Source organism: Manis javanica, chromosome 12, assembly GCF_040802235.1.
Source record: "Manis javanica isolate MJ-LG chromosome 12, MJ_LKY, whole genome shotgun sequence".
Taxonomy (NCBI): Eukaryota; Metazoa; Chordata; class Mammalia; order Pholidota; family Manidae; genus Manis; species Manis javanica.
The window spans coordinates 110,706,733-110,723,877 of NC_133167.1; the positions used below are offsets into that span (position 1 = coordinate 110,706,733).

The 17,145-nt window shown below is 48.1% G+C and overlaps 1 protein-coding gene across 13 annotated transcripts in view; it reads right to left on the reverse strand.

Moving 5' to 3' along the window:
* The window catches only part of DLGAP2 (DLG associated protein 2), a 436,545-nt gene that overhangs the window by 161,645 nt on the left and 257,755 nt on the right, over positions 1-17,145 (reverse strand). For 8 of the 13 annotated variants that reach the window (XM_036995822.2, XM_036995819.2, XM_036995815.2 and 5 more), the window contains one exon: positions 8,432-8,449. The exons of the other annotated variants lie outside the window; for them this stretch is intronic. In XM_036995822.2, the coding sequence (XP_036851717.1) occupies positions 8,432-8,449 (18 nt within the window). The remainder of the gene's footprint in view (positions 1-8,431; positions 8,450-17,145) is intronic. 13 annotated transcript variants of the gene reach the window in all.

The window sequence follows — 17,145 nt, forward strand, 5'->3', positions numbered from 1 at the left end:
AAATTTTTTGATAAATCAAGGTGTGTCATGAGTTTACATTTCTCTTCAAACCACCGGTGACATGAGTGCCATGACCCTTTTGTGACTGGACGGGGGCAAGGGGCTGAGCACGTGGTCCTGCAGCAGCCCCTTCTCTAACACCTCATGCCTACAAGGCACATGCTAGTGTCTATGTCTGGTGTACGGCGTCTCCGCACTACAGTGCGGCCTCTGTGCAGAACGGGAGGAGAGCCTTGGACCCGCTGGTCCCTAAAAACGGGACTGCAGCAGGCGCGCTTGGGCCTCAGGCGCCGCGCCGAGGTGCCACTCCCTGATCGCCTCTCTGTAGGTTCCACACAAGGCGAACGAGCACCAAGAGCAGTCAGCAACTCTTTATGCTCCCTAAGCAAGGTGGCGAACCTCAGCACTCAGTTCCGCAAAACTCAAGACGCATCCGCAAGCCCGGAGGTGCCTCCACAGAGCGTGAGAGCTCAGGCCGGCCCGGGTGGGTGGCCAGTGGACACACGTGGGAGGTGGGCTCAGCAGGCGAACGCGAGGCGGATTAGCAAGAACTCGGGTCACACTCGGCAGGCTGAGCCTCCTGCTCAGCTCCTGATCGTGCCGCAGCCAAGGAGTCTGGCTGGGCAGCCCTGGAAGGCACCAGAGGGAGTGCGCATGCCAGCGTGAGGTCCGCACCAGCCCCGACTTCCCGGCCTTGTTGAGCCAACTGATCTCGGACTCTCAGTTCCCTTTGTGCTTAGAGGACACCATGAACACGCCCACCGAATCGTACAGCTGAGGTGGGTATTACAAGCATCATACACCAACAGCCACACAAAGGTCCAGAAGAGTCGGTGGTGTGACTTGGGGCGTCAGTCCTCTTCCAAAGCCTGTGCGCCTAACCACTGCCGAGCTGCTGGCTCCTTGGGAAATGGAGATCATTGCCCGTCCATTCTGCTCCCCAGGAGTATTGCTGCACAGGTCAACTAAGTTAATACACACAAAGAACTGTGAAAACCACAGAATTATATAAAGGAGAAGTTATATTTTATCTACAATTCTATTGCTAAAGGAAAACGTGCATTTTTAGCCCAATTATTTTGCAGTTTATAACCTATTTGCTTACAGTAATCAAGATGGCTTATCACATTAAAATGTAAAAACAGGACAGTTTGTGTAAAGAAAAGGAAAGAGAAACTTTTGCCTTTGCTATTTAGCTGTCACCTTCTGTGGTGACAGGCGATCGCGAGGGCAGCAGTTGCCGAGCCCTTCCAGTGGGTCACCTGGCCTGAGGTGGCCGTGGCACACACTCGTAAATCTGCCAGGAGCTGGTCAATGTGCATGACTCAATTCAAGGATGTATGAAGAAAAAGTAGAAAACGAAGGTGGCAAGAACAGTTTTCTCAATGATCTTGTGCTTCCTCGTGTGGGTGTGTGCCAAAAACCAACATTTAAAGAGAAGAATAAACAGCTGGGCCCTGGCACCTGTTTGACTATTTCTGTTTCATAACCAAGGCGACACTTGGGAAGCAGCTTAGGATAAATGCAAAGGGAGGGAGTGAACTGGGTGGTGTCTGAAATAGGCGATGGGAAGGCAATGCCGGGTGCAGAGCAGTGCATGCTGTCTGGCATTCTGACAAATACCCGTGTTTGACAAGCCTGTGAATTTTCATTTCAAAGTTCTTTTAGTCACTTCCAATTAATGTTCAGAAAGGGATGTGAAGTTGCAGACGAGAACTTGCATTGGAAACTCTACACTCCTCAGTGGTGAAGGGCCTGCTGGAGTCCAGTGCAGCCTGGAGGTCACCTTTTGAACTTTCACATATCAGGAATTGAGACCTAACCCTGATGCCCCCATCACACCAAGCCTATTGAAAACACAAAAGAAAAACCAACAAACACCATAAACTCAATTCCTTAGAGCCACAGACTCCACTCACTAGTGCCCCAAAGATCACTGCCAGGCAGTGTGGTCGCCCGGCTGTGGTCTCCACTCACAAAGAGGACGAGCCCTTGGAGATGAGGACGCCATGCAACATGCACTCTCCCCTCACGCGGGTCCCACCCGAGTGTGACGGGCGCTTCCCCCTCAGTCGGGTTCCAGGGTCTATACGGCACTGCCACCCACGGTCACCGGGCCATGCGCCAGTCCCTGGACTCTCGGGCGTAAGGGAGGCTCTGCGCCTCCGACTGCACGCCTACCCCCGCTGTGACTGCCGCTCTTTCCTCTGCTCCCACGTACTCTGTGTACGCACAACACACGTAGGTGAGGTCGTGTGGTTCACGTCTTCCTGTGTCGGGTTTATCTCACTGAGCACAAGGCCCTCCAGGTCCACCATGTTGTCACACACGCAGGACCCCCTCTGGTCACGTGACATCCCCCCCTGTGGGCACATCTCCTCTGTCCATCTACCTGTCGACGGACACTCGGGCTACTCCTATGTCATGGTCGTTGTGACTGATGCTTATGCAGGACTGTTCTCAAGCCACACAGACATTTTCCCCCTTTTCTCTGCTGGTCCCCTCATCCAGCAAACATGTACTGGGCACCTTCTGAATGCACCGTGCTCTTCTGCCAGGTCCATGCCAGGCAGTGTGGATGCACAGAGGGACCGCCTCCAGGGCACCCTTTGCCAGGAAGGGGCACTGAGCGGGCCAGGACACTTGGGTGTCCTGCAGCATGGGGAGGCAGCACCCCCACCCTCGCGGCCAAGCACAGCAGAGCACAGCCTCCCGCCTCCCGCCCACGCCATCTCCCTCACCTTGGCTTACCTGTCCTCTCCCCTACCCCACCCAGCAGCGCTCAGGAGAGACCTCTGCCTGCTGCACTTTGCAAGGACTAGCGTCATGACCAAGTGGAGGAAGTACCGCTCTCTTTTCTGTCCAGCACAAAGCCGAACTAACACGTAGTTGCCTAATAAGAACTTGTTGGATGCATGAAGAGGGCTTGAGTGGAGCTGATGCCCAGGAATGTGGTCAACCCCTGTGAATTTAGGAAACACTTGTGGCAGTGAGAGATGTCGCTGGACACGGGAAAGTGTCTGATTTTGTGGATGGTGCTTACAGGGTCTTCCCAACTGAGCGCAAGCTCTGACGCACATATTTGCATTTTAGAAAGATCACATTCATTACCTGAAAAGGAGTTTGAAGGAATAATTAAGGGGAAAATATATTCCTGACCTTAGAGTCTCACTATAACCTTGGAGACTAAAACCCACCACCTTGCACTTCTGAGGTTGCAGACGTCCTCAGACAGAAGAGGGGTCTGTGATGTGTTGCCCTCCAGAAGGAAGTTCCCCTAGCGGGGATGTGGCAGCACGGGGTCCACGGCAGTCACCCCTGCTGCCACTGTCAGCAGGTATGCTGACCATCAGGTCAGACGCAGTGAACTCCTGAAGGGCAGGCGTCTCCGTCAACTCAGTCAGAGGCTGGCACGTTGGGTCTGCGGAGGGACCAAATGGCTGCACAACAGATGCATGTGGGGAGCCCCTCCAGGGTGCTGGGTGCTGTCCTGGCTCCAGGGACACAGGGAAGACACCCCCCCCCTCAGTGTGTACTCTGTTGCCTGTCGATGTGGAAGGCTGGGCCCTGGTGGGTGCGCAGCAAGGTTGGGGCAGATGGTGTTTGAAATTTGTGTTGGGAGAGGAGAAAATTGCTGCAGGTGGAGCTGAACTGTATCTACCATCGACCCCACTGGCTTCCTGGCTGCCCCAAAACAACCGGGGATGAGGTCTGCTCACCCCCCTCAGCTCCACAGGCTTCTCCAGACCCTGGGGTGTCCCCAACCTGGGCCTCCCTGGGCTGGTGATTCTGTCTGTCAGCCTTAACCCCGGATCGCACCTCCATCCCAATGATCTTCATTAACACAATCCCTTCCGGGGTCTTGCTTGAGGAGTGAGTGCCCCAGTTTGCTTTTGGCTAAATGGGCAAAAGGTATTATTTCTGACTGAACATTTGGGGAAAAGATACTGGATGTTAACAAAATGATCTTGCAGCTGTCTCCTCCGGATATTAATTGCCAAAAGAGCCTATAATGATCTCCTCTCCTCTGCTCTGGTGGCTAATTAATGCTGGCGGCCAGGTGGGACGAGCACATGTGGGGAGAGCAGGCTTCCTTCCTCCACAGGGTCTCAGGACATTGTGGGTGAGCAGCCAGGCCTGACACCAGTGTTTCCCCCCTGCCCGTTGCCTGATTCGTCCTGAGGCCCACAAAGGTGAGGTTCCTTACTGCCCGTGAGTGGGCGTGTCTGTGTGTCTGTGAGCAGGTGTGTCTGAGTGTGCACTGGCCCTGGGTGGTCTGGGTGTTTGGCTGTGGTTTGCTTTAAACAAGTTGGATTTAAGATGCTGTTAGACATCAAGGTGGCAGGAGAGGACAATGCCTGCTGGCTCAGGAGAGCAGGTGGGGGACAGGGTCCTAGGGGGATAGGGCCAGTGTTTCGGGGTTAGAGCCAGAATCCTGGGGGAAGGTGCTGCTCCCAGGGGCACAGCACATAAGAAACCACAGCAAAGATGTAAGTTTTGCATCCTGTGGGAAGTCTTCACTCAAAAGTACCAAGCCAGAAGCTATTAGGCTGGTCAGAAATAAATCTTAAAATTATTCTGCTAACTAAAATGATACAAATTTATTACTAGTTCTCACTCACGCTCAAAAGCAGCAGATACATGGCTTTCCAATCATGTTCCATTGTTGGGGACACACCTGCCTCTGGTTCGCACAGGAGCAGGACAGGCCCTCCAGCGTCTGGATTAGTTTCCCACATGCATGATACACATGGTTTACACTGAAATAGCTCGTTTTCTACAATCATGTATTATAGCTACCTGGTAAACATGTTCATTCAAATCCACTGTATTTTGTCTTCTTATTTTCTGTGTCTACTGATAAATTTGCTTTGCTTAAAGCTATCATACGGGAGCACTCAATTACCACGTCTGGTCTGCTCTTTCGTTACGGCACTCACTGAACCACACTCCGAGATTCTACTGCCTCGGTGCTGTTTTTATGTCTCGGAACATCGATTACCATTGTGGCCGACTACTTCCTAGTTGCTGTACACTGAATGTTTTGTGCCCTCCCAAAATTCATGTTGAAGCCTAATCCCCAAGGTGATGGAGGGGGCCTAGGGAGGTGATGAGGCCTTGAGGGTGGGGCCCCGAGGTGAGATCAGGGCCCTGTTAAAGGAGACCCCAGGGCCCCCCTCCTCCAAAGAGGACATGGCAAGGAGATGCCGTCTGTGAACCAGGCAGCGGCCTTGGTCCTGGGCTCCCAGCATCAGAACCAGGAGAAGTGAGGGCTGTGGTTTATGCGCCTCCATGTGGGTTTTATAAGGCCCTAGTTTATAGGCCCCCATGTGTGCACTCTGCTGCAGCAGCCAAATGGACTAATACCATTTTGCTACATGCATGATACACATGGTTTAATGCCATGATGCCATAACTAAAGAGCAAACAAAACATGGTGTTTGGAGATCTTAATGTTTCTCCCCAGGCAGTAGACAATCACTGCCTACCTAAGGTCTCGGCTGCCCTACTGACCTTGCAAACACCTTGTAGACCACTTACATGAAGACCTGTCTACCCGCAAAAGCCCTCCTGAACCATATTCCATATGTATGGTGGAAACTAAACAATCAGGGCTGTGTCCCAGGTGGCACTCACAGGCTGCTGGCCTGAGCACTGGCATCAGATGCCCTGTGCTGTCACTGAGATGGCACGCCAATGCCAGCTGCCACAGACAGCTCGGCTTGCTGAGTCTGCGTCATGTGTGTGCACACTGCCTTAGGAACGGTGTCCCCTGACCACTCCCCTTGCATTCCGCTCTGCTGTGTCCATTTACCCCTGAGAAGGGTTAGCTTTTTCAAGAAGTTCAAGTTCAGCTTCTCTGGATCAATTTTTCATGGACTATAAGCAAGTAATAACCAAGTCAGTCGGTGTCACTGACCTATTAAGACCAGGGAGTGAACTAGGACTGGGGACACAGGGATCTCGTGTGGACATAGCAAGTCATGGCAGGAAGAGGAGTGGCCAGGTGGGCTTCGTGCAGTGTTCAAGATAAACTGCACATGTCCGTGAGGGACGAAACACAAGTGGAACACTTCAGAATCTGCACACGAGTCAAATGCATTCTCAGTTTCATTTAAAACTGGGGCTTCGTTGTATGAAGATGGATGGTAAAATTCATGCTGATGATTAAAATTTTAAGTTGTTCTTAGGATGACATTAAAGAGAAAACAATACTAAGACAAGCCAGGAGGCCCAGAAGAGAGGAAAAGCCAGCTATTTTCTGCTCTTCAGGGCATGTTCTTCCTGCTACTTGAACAACGGGGCCCTGGCAAGTAGGGAGGAGTCCCGGGACGGAGCGCTCGGTCTCAGGCCGTCCAGTTTTTACCGGGAGGCCGGGAGGGTAGCTCCCGTGAATACCCTGCTGCATGGCAACGCAGTGGGAGGGGGCCTCTCTGGGGGAGCACGTCTGGTCAGCTGAGTCTGTGGGGGAAAACTCCACAAGCTGACAGGGGTAAGCAGATACAGTAATTTAACACTTTATCTTCCTCAAGAAAACAGATCTGCCTTCGGCCATTTTTGTCAGCAAGGTGCACCCACCACAGCCGCTGTGACCCTCCTGCCCACGGGGGTCCAGGCACCATGTACCAGCCCCGCATGGGGCTCTTCAGTGTGGGCTCTTTGTAATACACACTCCTCTCAATCCATTCAGGGGACATCCCCAGTGCCCAAATAAAGAAAAGAAAATGTTATTAATGTTTAATTTGGGCTGTGCTAGCAATTTATGTATATGAAAGTGGTAAAAAAAATTTCGTTGAACATCCCAAATCTTGAAACCATGGAAGAGAACAGGAGCTCATTTGAACTTCAGGCAGTCCCAACCCTGCCTGGAGAACAGCAGGGCCGGCCCCAAGGCCCTCGGTGCCGCGTGAATGCCCCGGCGACTCAGTGACGCTCTGAGACCCTTTGTGTTCCGGCTCTTCAGGGACAGGAAGCAAGTCAGCTCCTGACCTCATCGGGCTGTCAAGGTCAGTGAGGAATTCCAGTCCCTCCTTCTGTTCCACTGGTATCGTGGGAGAAAGACAGGACAAGGAAATCTACCCGAGTATCTCGCATGTATTAGTTCTCAATAATTAAGGGATTGATAAATGGTTAAAAATGATGCAGCTTAAGGAAGCAGGAATTAATCCTGGTCCAAGGAATTTTTGAGAGGATAATACTTTTTTTCCTCCATATCATAAAATTTGGGAAAAAAACTTTTATTGAGAGTGGATATAAAATTGTGCCATAGATAATTTTACATTTAGAACAGCGTGTTAACACCTCACAATTCCCTTGGAAGAATGTGCCTGTGACACTTAGCAACATGTGCTGGATGAGCAGCAGGGAATAATCAACGGTGGAGAAATAAAGTGAAAAGGGCCACTGTCCCCTGCACCCAATTCTCTCACAGTTTTGCAACATCAAAGCAGAGGTGTACAGTCAGTACAGACGGGACAGGCTGAGAATATTTCACAAGCCACCGCACTGGAACACCCTGGTCACTGAATTACAGACATCGTCTGCTGTTACTCGGCTGAAGAGCGGTCTGCCCTGATTTAGGAAAGGTTAAACAGCAGGAGGACACGGTGTAGCTGCAATGGGAAATATTCAACACACAGGTGGTAGGGTGGGAGGGTAGCACCCACCTCCCCAGTTAACACCATCTGACAAAGCCCCAGGGTCCCAAAGGCCAGACATCATTTCTGGTCTTTCTTGCTGGATATTATGGCAGAAATTCACAAAACAGAATTCATCCGATGTAAGCATGCAGCAGTTCTTCACTCTGCTAAAGCTTCCACTCACATTAATCCTATAAAATGACTGGGCTCTCTGGAAAGCGGCAGGGCATAAATAACAAATAATTTAGAAACCCTTAATTCATGCAAAGCTGTCTGTTAAAGACAGGCCTGATTAGGGAATAAACAGCCTGTGAAGTTTTTTCCCCCCAAAGTGCTCAATGAAAAGCTGTCTTAGGTTTCAAAGACAACAACGTGATCATCTGAGCAGAGGCAGGGTGCCAGGCTTCGTGAACAAGTTTGTGAGTGTTCTAGAAAATGGCACCGGGAAGACAATTTTGGCCAATGACACCAGAGTGACAGGGCCGCAGCAGCACCCCCACACCCACCCGACATCTGGCACCTCTGTCCTGTAGGACAGGCCTGCCTGGAAGGGAGTGACAAGGCAGAGCAATCTCCCTCTCTCCCTGCAGAGGTCCCAGGACCCCAGACAGAAGATCAAGGGCTGGCTTCACTGTCTCAGCCCACAGGGCTGCAGCTGTGTGTCACGGCTGTTTACAAAGAGTCTAAAAGATTTTTAGTTCAGTTTAACACAACCAACATTCGTTACATATCCATTCTGTTTGGCATGAAGGAGACAACAGTGAATTTTCAAAAAAATAAAAGAACCCTACCTTCCAGGAGTTCATCGTCTACAAAGTGAGGCAGACATGTAAAATAATAATAAACAATTATTATTATTATATGTTGCAATGAATGAAACAACATACACATCTAGACATACATGAAAGTCAAAGGAGTAACACCTCAGCTCAGGCCCTAGGCCAGCAGGCGGCCCCTGATCGCCCTGTCAGTGAAGGAGACGAGTTTCCCAGGACAGGAAACGTGGGGAAACCATTTCAGGCTGAAGAAACAGCAGTGTGCGGAGCCGCAGGGGCACAAAGCAACACATCGATCGCTGATGCATTTCCCGGGCATATTTCCTTATTATTAGCTTTCCTGATTTGCCTCAGTTGCATTTATAGTGGCAAGGAATGAGTATTTTGAGTTTGACAATATTTCAATACTCGTGGCTTCTTGCTGATACTATGTTTATAAAATACGAAATATTCTAAACTTCGGTTGAATTATGTACGCCTGAAACATTTAACGGCTATCCAACTGATTTAAAACTAAATGTTCACCTAATATCAAGTCAGGTCTTTTCATACTAGTTCAGTGTTATCTAGGGTATTTGCTAACCTGGAGACGGAACCAGTAGATGAAACCCGTCAGAGATTAGAGCTGTTGTGTCCTGATTCATGGAATCAGAATGTGCTTCTGGGTTTATGTAGGTTCTATACCGTGAGGTAAAAGTAAGATGCTTGTACTTATGTCACTTCGCTTAGTTACTTAGCAAACTGAAGCACAGTTCTCAGAACATCTCAATTCTATACATCAAAAATAAAAAAACTCCTATTTACCAGGAATCTGACTGACTACCAAACAAATAACTATGCTTTTTCTTTCTCTCAGAATTCTAAAGTAAGAGATTCACTAAATTTTAGATTTTACAGACAAGAAAATTGAGTCCCAGAGAAACCCCATGAGGTTTCTATGTATTTTTAAGCATTCTGAAAAGGGCTTGCAATCCCTTTTTAATACAAGAAGTGAATATGCAAAGAGAAATGCTCTGATGTAAAAGCCAAGGTCTGCGGGCCTCTCGCTGGCCAGGGGAGGTCAGCAGGACACGAGTGGGGAGGTCCCTTCCGTGTAGTCGCTGGGCCCCACACCCTACCACTGGCACACCACAGCTGCGACCCACACCTCTGCACAGGGAAAGGACACAGAAGGGGCGGACGTGGCTTTGCCAGCACGGGGGTGGTGACATAGCAGAGAAGGCAGAGAACGTCATCCCTTTGGACAACTGCCAGGAATCTGCATGGTGAGAACCTGGGAGAAGCCACAGAAATGCTCTACCAACTTCCATCTTACAGGTGATACCTCTGTGCTGAGGTTTGACCTCATCCTAAAATCTGTGGGGAACCACTGAACCTGTAAGGTGGCGAAAGGACATAATTAACTTTGCATTTTAGAATGCTGCTGTTAGAAACACACTGGAGACACAACGGGCTGGAGAGTAAGGAGGGTGATTGCTCACAACAGAAATTAGACATTCAAACCTGGATGTACACACTTGATGTGACATACGCACTTACTCACTAAAGGAGTAAGGTTTACATTCTGTCAACCTAACAGTGAGCTATTTCACAAGGAAAGCAAACCATAATTAAATAAATTAAATTAAATGGTATATGCTAACTCCTCAGTGTTCAGTTATGTATACCCACGGGAAGATTTTGCCAAAAGCAGGGACCAAAACTGGCCAGCTAACAGCATCTCTGTGGTGCAAAAGAGCCTTGAAACAGTCTTAGTTGTGAGAGCCTGCAAAGCTGAGCCTAGTGTAAACTCATTCACACACTGGGTTTTTGCTGAAAGCATAATGTTTGCTCACATTTTGGGGTAGCCCCCTGACTACACCACACCCATGTTAACAGTTCAGGCCCTGATACTGGAAGAACCATTGGTGCTGGGTGACATGCTCGGTGTTGGTCATTCACGGTGCGTATTTATTTTAGTGATGCTGATTGAGGAAACAACATCCCTATGCAGGTTATTAAAATGAGAGACTCCAAATCATTTTCATATGCACAAGTGAGTCACTCGACCAGGTGGTCATGCTGAGCGGCTCCCACACCTTCAGGTGCCCCAAGCCAGGTGCCTCCTGGTGTCTCCCCGGCTGGCAGGTCAGTCGCTTGCCTGTGTTAGTTCGCTTACCGCTTCATCTCTCATGCAAGAGGGAAGTGGACTGCCTTGGCTTTAGTTAAGTGGGATCAAATGATTAGGAAAATCTTATCCTGCTTCACAGACCAGAAAAGCCTACCAGTTAAAACAATAAAATTGATTACAACTTTAAGAGGCTTAGAGTAATTGTAAAAAATGATTTTTAAAAAGCACTTGTGTTATGGTACTGGCCTTACTTCATCTGCTGGCAGGTGCCATGATGGAGTACCCCAAGGCTGGCGGGCTTGAACAGGGAACACGTACTTTCTGCCAGTCTGCAGGCCCAAGGCCCAACCAAGGCTTCAGGCAGGGCTGGTGCCTCCAAGCTGTGAGGGGGGTTCTGGTCCGGGCCCCTGGCTTCTGGGGTATGCTGGCAATCCTGAGTGTGACCATTTTCTTTCAGCACTTGCATGTCATCCTGTTATCTTCTGCCCACCATGGTTTCTGATGAGAAACCAGTAATGAGCTTCCAAGATCCCTTTGCATGAGTCACCTCTCCCCTGTTCCTTTCAATATTTCAATTTTGGGGGAGGCCTTCAATGGTTTAATTATGATGTGCCTTTGTGTTTAGCCTACTTGGAGTTCATTAAGCTTCTTAAATTTGTAGATTCATGTCTTTCTTAAAATCATTGCCTATAATTTCTTAAAATATTGTATCTGCTCCTTCCTCCTTCGCCTTCGGGGACTTCCGTAATGCATATGTTGAGCCCTTTGTCGATGGCCCACTGTGGGCTCTCTTCACCCTTCTTCATTCATTTTTCTTTGTGTTCCTCAAACTCTAATTTTGGTTTTCCTGAATTGAAGTTTGTGGGTTCTTTCTTCTGTATGCTCCCATCTGCTGCTGAATCTCTGTTGTGAACTTTTCATTTCAGTTATTCCACTTTTCCAGAATTTCTGTTTGGCTCTTATAATTTCTATCTATTCTATTCTTATTTTGTTCAAACATTGTTTTGTCCATTTCCTTTAGTTCTTTGAGCATATTTAAGGCAACTGTTTTAAAAATCTTTGCCTAGTAATTCTGATATCTAGACTTTCTCAAGGAGGGTTTCTTTCAATTTACTCTGTTGTCTTGAAAGCGTCATACTTTCCTATTTCTTTATCTGTCTTTTGATTTTTGTTGTTGTTGAAAAATGGACATTTGAAGACTATACTGCAGTAACCCTGGAAATTCTTCTCCAGGGTTGGTTGCTTTTTATTGTTGACTACAGTAGTACTACAGTAGTCTGTTTAATTACTTTGAAAACTCCATTTTACAAAGATGGTATTCTTTGGGGATGTGGTCACTAAAGTCTGCTCTTTACCCTTACATCCATTCAGTGTTTTGACAAGTTTCCTTGAGTGCCAGGAGCCAAAAATGCAAGACCAAGGAGCAAACAGAACCACTCTTCCCAGTCTCTGCTGATTTTCCTTGTGCTGAGCGTCCCTCAGGACTTAGGCAGGCCTGCGATAGCCTAGACTGCTTAGGGTTGCTGAATGTTTTTGCCGAACATGCCTATTGACATGGGTATACCTGTGGCATTCTAAATTCCCCTGTACAAACAGATGTTTTTTTAAAAAGTTGTGGCAAAATATATGTAGCCAAAAAAAATTGGCAAATTGGTGGGGCCAGGACAAATAAAAGTTCTACAAAGATTTCTTACCATTTTTAAGTTGTCTTTTTCTTGATTAAGCATTTGCTTAGTTGTAAAGTTCTATTTTCTAGTATTTTGATAAAACTGGCCTTTCTGCTTGTTTCTGATGTTTCTATGGGTGGGCTGGTGCTCACTCCTGCCCAGGCCACCATTTTGCTGATACCACAACCTGTGCATCTTAAATCTCCCTTCAGAGAAGCTGTATCGGTCACGGGGTCAGGGGTGTGACTAAGGCCTTTGCCAGTACAATGAGTTAAGAAATGTTTTGATCCCTGCCAATCTGAAGAGAAACAAAAACCACTTCATAAAATGCTTTTCTTCCATAATTAAAAAGGTTAATCATCTTTTCATATATTTAGAAATCCTTATTACATATTTATACAGTGAAATATGCACCATTCAGCAACCTAGCTAAATGTAGTAAATATACAAAGAAGAATTAGGGTGCCTACCTCAGTCAGCGATATAAGACATGGTCACTTGTTACTTTAATGCAAAATACAAAACATCAATGATTAAGGGAGACACAGAGGGGATGAAGGGAGTCACACAGACCAGGGGACATTTCCCAGAGGTGCCTGCATTAAAATCAGAAGGATTTGGGCATATGAAGAGCTAAGAGTAATTTCAACTCACTGGTTTGCTACAAGTTCATTCTGCTCTCTTTTATCTGACTTTTACTCACTTCTTCCACTAGAGATTTTAGAAGATATATACAGGCAGATATAACTTACTGAGGCCAATTTTCAACTGCCCTACCATTCTAGTTAAGAATCATGGTGAAGAAAAGCAGAAGACATTCATAAAACAAGGTAAGGAGAATGTCCTTATTTTAGAGACTAGTGGCTTTCAGATAAGGAAAGGAAGGTCTTCATGTGTTTCAACACAGCAGGGGACACATACTTGGAACATAGCCTATTGTGTTCTGCAGCAAACTGAATTTCTAGTTTTTGGCCATCAATATCAATTGATATCTTTAGACTCCTTCCTGCAGCAAAGTGTCCTGGTAGTATCTGCATGTGACTGCTCTCATTAAGGGCACTAAGCCAATTAAATGAGTGTGGTATAATTGCAATTATCCTTGGGGAGAAAACAGCAAATCCTGAGTGAAATGTTCACTTTGTAAGGTCCAAACAAACATTTTGATCTAATGACTGTCCCTAGTGAATTAGCAGCTATTGGCTACATAAACAATTAAACACATAAAATAATGTCTGAGCTAGGAAAAAAAGACTACATTCAGGGATAATTTGCTAATTTGCTGACTATAATCCAAAAAACTCACTTTAGAATTTTTTTAAATCTATTTTGACCACCAGTTAATTGCGTATTGCTTTGTTAGGATCTGTAAAGAATAGTGAAGGAAAAAAAAGCACATTTAAAGACATGAAAACATTGGAGACACTCACATAGAAAGCCCTGTGTGGTGATGACGGCACACACCGCCAGTTATTATGGTCATGCCATGGGCCGGACATCGCATGGCATTCTTTCATATGAAACTTGTATGGATCCCCACTTTCTGAAGGGAAAGCTGAGGCCTGGGAGGGTGAGCACCAGCAGAACTTGTCAAGGCAGAGCAGAATCTTAACCAGTTCTTCCTAAGGCCTACACCACTGTATAAACAGTTGTACTATTAAATAAAAGGCTTACACATCATGAAAACTGTGAGGAGTTATTATTTTAAGCAAAATGTAAAATAAGATGTGATTTATAGAAATAAATGGGGCAACACTGGTGACCCCTGAGAAGTCACAGAAGTAACAGCCACTGTGTATCTAGACTTGCCAAGGTTTTCACAGCTCCCCAAGACAGAGTCTGGTTTCATTATTTAACAAAGGAAATTAAACTCAGGCTCAGAAGTCACGTGTCCTGACCACAGGCAGGAAGGTGGAGCAAGCCTCAAACCCAAGCACCATCTGGCATCAAAGTCACAGCAATTCGACCCCATGGCGTTAGCCTGGACGGAACCTGGAAGGACTGTCACCCTTTGCTCACCTCTAGGGCATCTGCCACCATTTACCCTGTTTATCCTCTTGAATGGAAGAAGCCACTCAGGGCTCCTCATACGTAACTGGTTCCTAGTTAGGACTGGCTGGGTGGGTATATGGTTAGTGCCCCATATGCTCAGCAGTGACGGCTGCTTAGCTTCTGGTAAACTATTTCCCTAGCATTAACCCATCTGCTGCATTATTTCTCCTGAAGACCTAATACTGTACTAGAAGTACTCAAAGTATTTTAAGAGTATAGTTGTACAAATTTAACTTACTTTATTGGATTAAGAACAACTGCTACTCAACCTTTGACTTGTATTTTCTTCTTTTAAACAAAAGTAGATTGATATTCTCAGTTGCTAACCATCACCGTAGTCATTTTTCTGGACATACCACCTTTGTTATAAGCTTTTACTGTTTGTCTTTGGTGCAGGTTGATTGCCATTATTTAGAAATCTTGTTTAGTACTTTGTTCCTAAGGGAAAGCCTGGGAGCCTCAAACCCGGCCCCCTCCCGTCAGTACAAAGGCATCTCTGCCCAGGTGTCCTTGCCCCTGTTGTGACCGCCCAGCCACCCCACCAGCCATGCGCCATCTTCACGCCCACCTGCCACACTGGGTCAGGGCTGAGGTGAGCAGCCCTCCCGCTCCTTCAGGCAGAAGCTGGGTGCCAACACAGGGGTTCCAAGGTGCATTTTAGTTCCCTTTCAAGGATACACTGACCAGCTATTGATGTAACCTTTCTTTTGGCTTAAGTTGCAATGTCGTTAATATGAAAGTGGCCTCTGCATTGGAAAACACAAAAAAAATCTCTCTTTGCCATTCAATGTCTGACGTTTGCAATCTGAGAAGTAAGTTACTAGGGAAGTCTGATTGGTTCAGCCATTTTCTAGAAGTCCAGTTTCTCCTCCCAAAGGACAAAACCACTTTTCCCTTTTTTTGGGAGTGGATTAAAGACACCTTGAAACCCCATTTCTGTCCACAATACATGTGGTTCCAGTAAAGGAGAAGCCTCTTGGACACGTCACGAGAGGGTGCTTATGGGACAATCAACGCGGACTGTGGAGGTCCAGGTGGGAACCAGACAGAGGACTCACACAGCCGGCGTCAGAACAAGACCCGTGCCAGAGGTCAGAGCAGAGTGGGCTGGTGGGGACCACCTGCCTTCCAGCGCTCAGACTCTCCCTGTCTTGGGGTTTCTTGCTGGCCCTGCTCACCTGTTACCACTATGTGCTGCAGGGGCTGTCTGGTTGTTTGTGTTTACAAACAGACAGAAGAACTCTACTGATTTGCCCCAAGGAAAAAGTGAAACTTTAAAAAGGAAAAAATAAGTTACTGGAGCTAATGGCTAAGACAAGGGTCAGAGGGCCAAGCAGGTGCTTATAGGGAGCTCAGTTGCTCTGGTTCCCTAGATCTCATCAGCCAAAATATTAGCTCCCAGTGAACATGAGATCACATGTGGGAAACTAAATCCGGGCCATATGTCACCCAGAGCTGTGGGGCCACTCCACCTGTTTACTTGTTTCCCTGGGTTCGAGGGCCCGTTCTGTCCAGCACACAGTCCCAGAACAATCAGACCAGCCAGTATCTGGTCAGCACTGGGAATTTGTTCTGTAATACGCGACGGCCCCTGTTCTTGCCTCTCAAGGTTGGGCCCAACAAAGTGGGCTTCTGGACACCAGGCAGAGCCGTGCAGTTGGACTCTTGTGTTCCCACAAAATGCCCTGCCTCTGAGCTCCAACTCTGAGTCATCAGACAAACGTTTGTGTACACCACCTGAGCAAGACATCGTAGTCAGCATCGGACAGGCGAAACCTGGCTCCTCAATTTTCCAGACATCCTGGCAGGATGTAGTTAAACCCTGCCCATCCGATAGAAGTGGAGCCTCGTTCCAGGAACTGCCAGAGGATGGGGAGGCTTGGGGGGCAGGGCTCGAGTGTGGAGTCGCTTTTCATGCCTCGGCGCCCAGCTCCCCCTGCTGTAAACCCTGCCCCGCCAGGGCAGCTCACCTGTGCCACATGGGCACTGCGACCCCGTTCACACCCTGTCTCCCATCCCAGTAAGACCATATTTGGGGAAGGAGGTGGTTAGGTGCTCACAAAGCAGGGGGTCCTATTGGACAGCAGACAGGATCAGCTCCCCACACCCAGACCATGAGCTGCTGCAAACCCGGGGGCAGCCTCGCCAGCAGCCGGACCCGCCGGTGCAGGGCCCCGGCCCAGAGCTGGGGGAGGCGAGCTGGGCGGCCAAGCCCCCTCTGCAGTGTCTCCACGGAGCCGGAGCGAGGAGAGCCGGTTGAATCGATTTACATCTTTACTTACTCAAGACCAATTCTGACCTACTTTACCAGGGCGGCCCTGTGGGAATTGCAGATGATAATGATTATGATGCCATTTTAGTTCATACAGCACTTTTCTTCCGGGGAGCTTACAGCATTTTTAAAGAAATAATTTAAAAATACTAAACATCAGGTGGGAGTAGCATCATTACTCCTAACTTGTAACTGGCATCAGAGGGCAGGCCCTTCGAGGGAACACGCTCACACAGGCCCGTCTGCAGGTTACTGAGCAGGAAGGAAAGTCTGGGTCTTAAACCTGTGCTTTGCCATTATGGAACGCTTTCTTCCTGTGCAGCTTGTGCTCCTGAGATTATCAGAGGAACTGCAGCCGAACAGCATCATAAGCTTACAGGAGCACCAGACAAGGCCAAGGATGAGAAAGCGCAATGCGAGTCTTTCCAGATTTCACACCCGTTCATTCATTTACTAGGTAGCACAGGGGAAGATGGCGCTGGCCCCACCAACCCCCGAGACCCCAGGACTGCTGGCCGGGACCGGGGCCTCTGTGTGCGGTCTGGGAGCATGGCCTGCGGCAGCCGCTGCAAAAGCAAAGAGCTCGCCACCCTCTGTGGCCACTGGCCATGCTGAGCTTGCAGAGGATGGG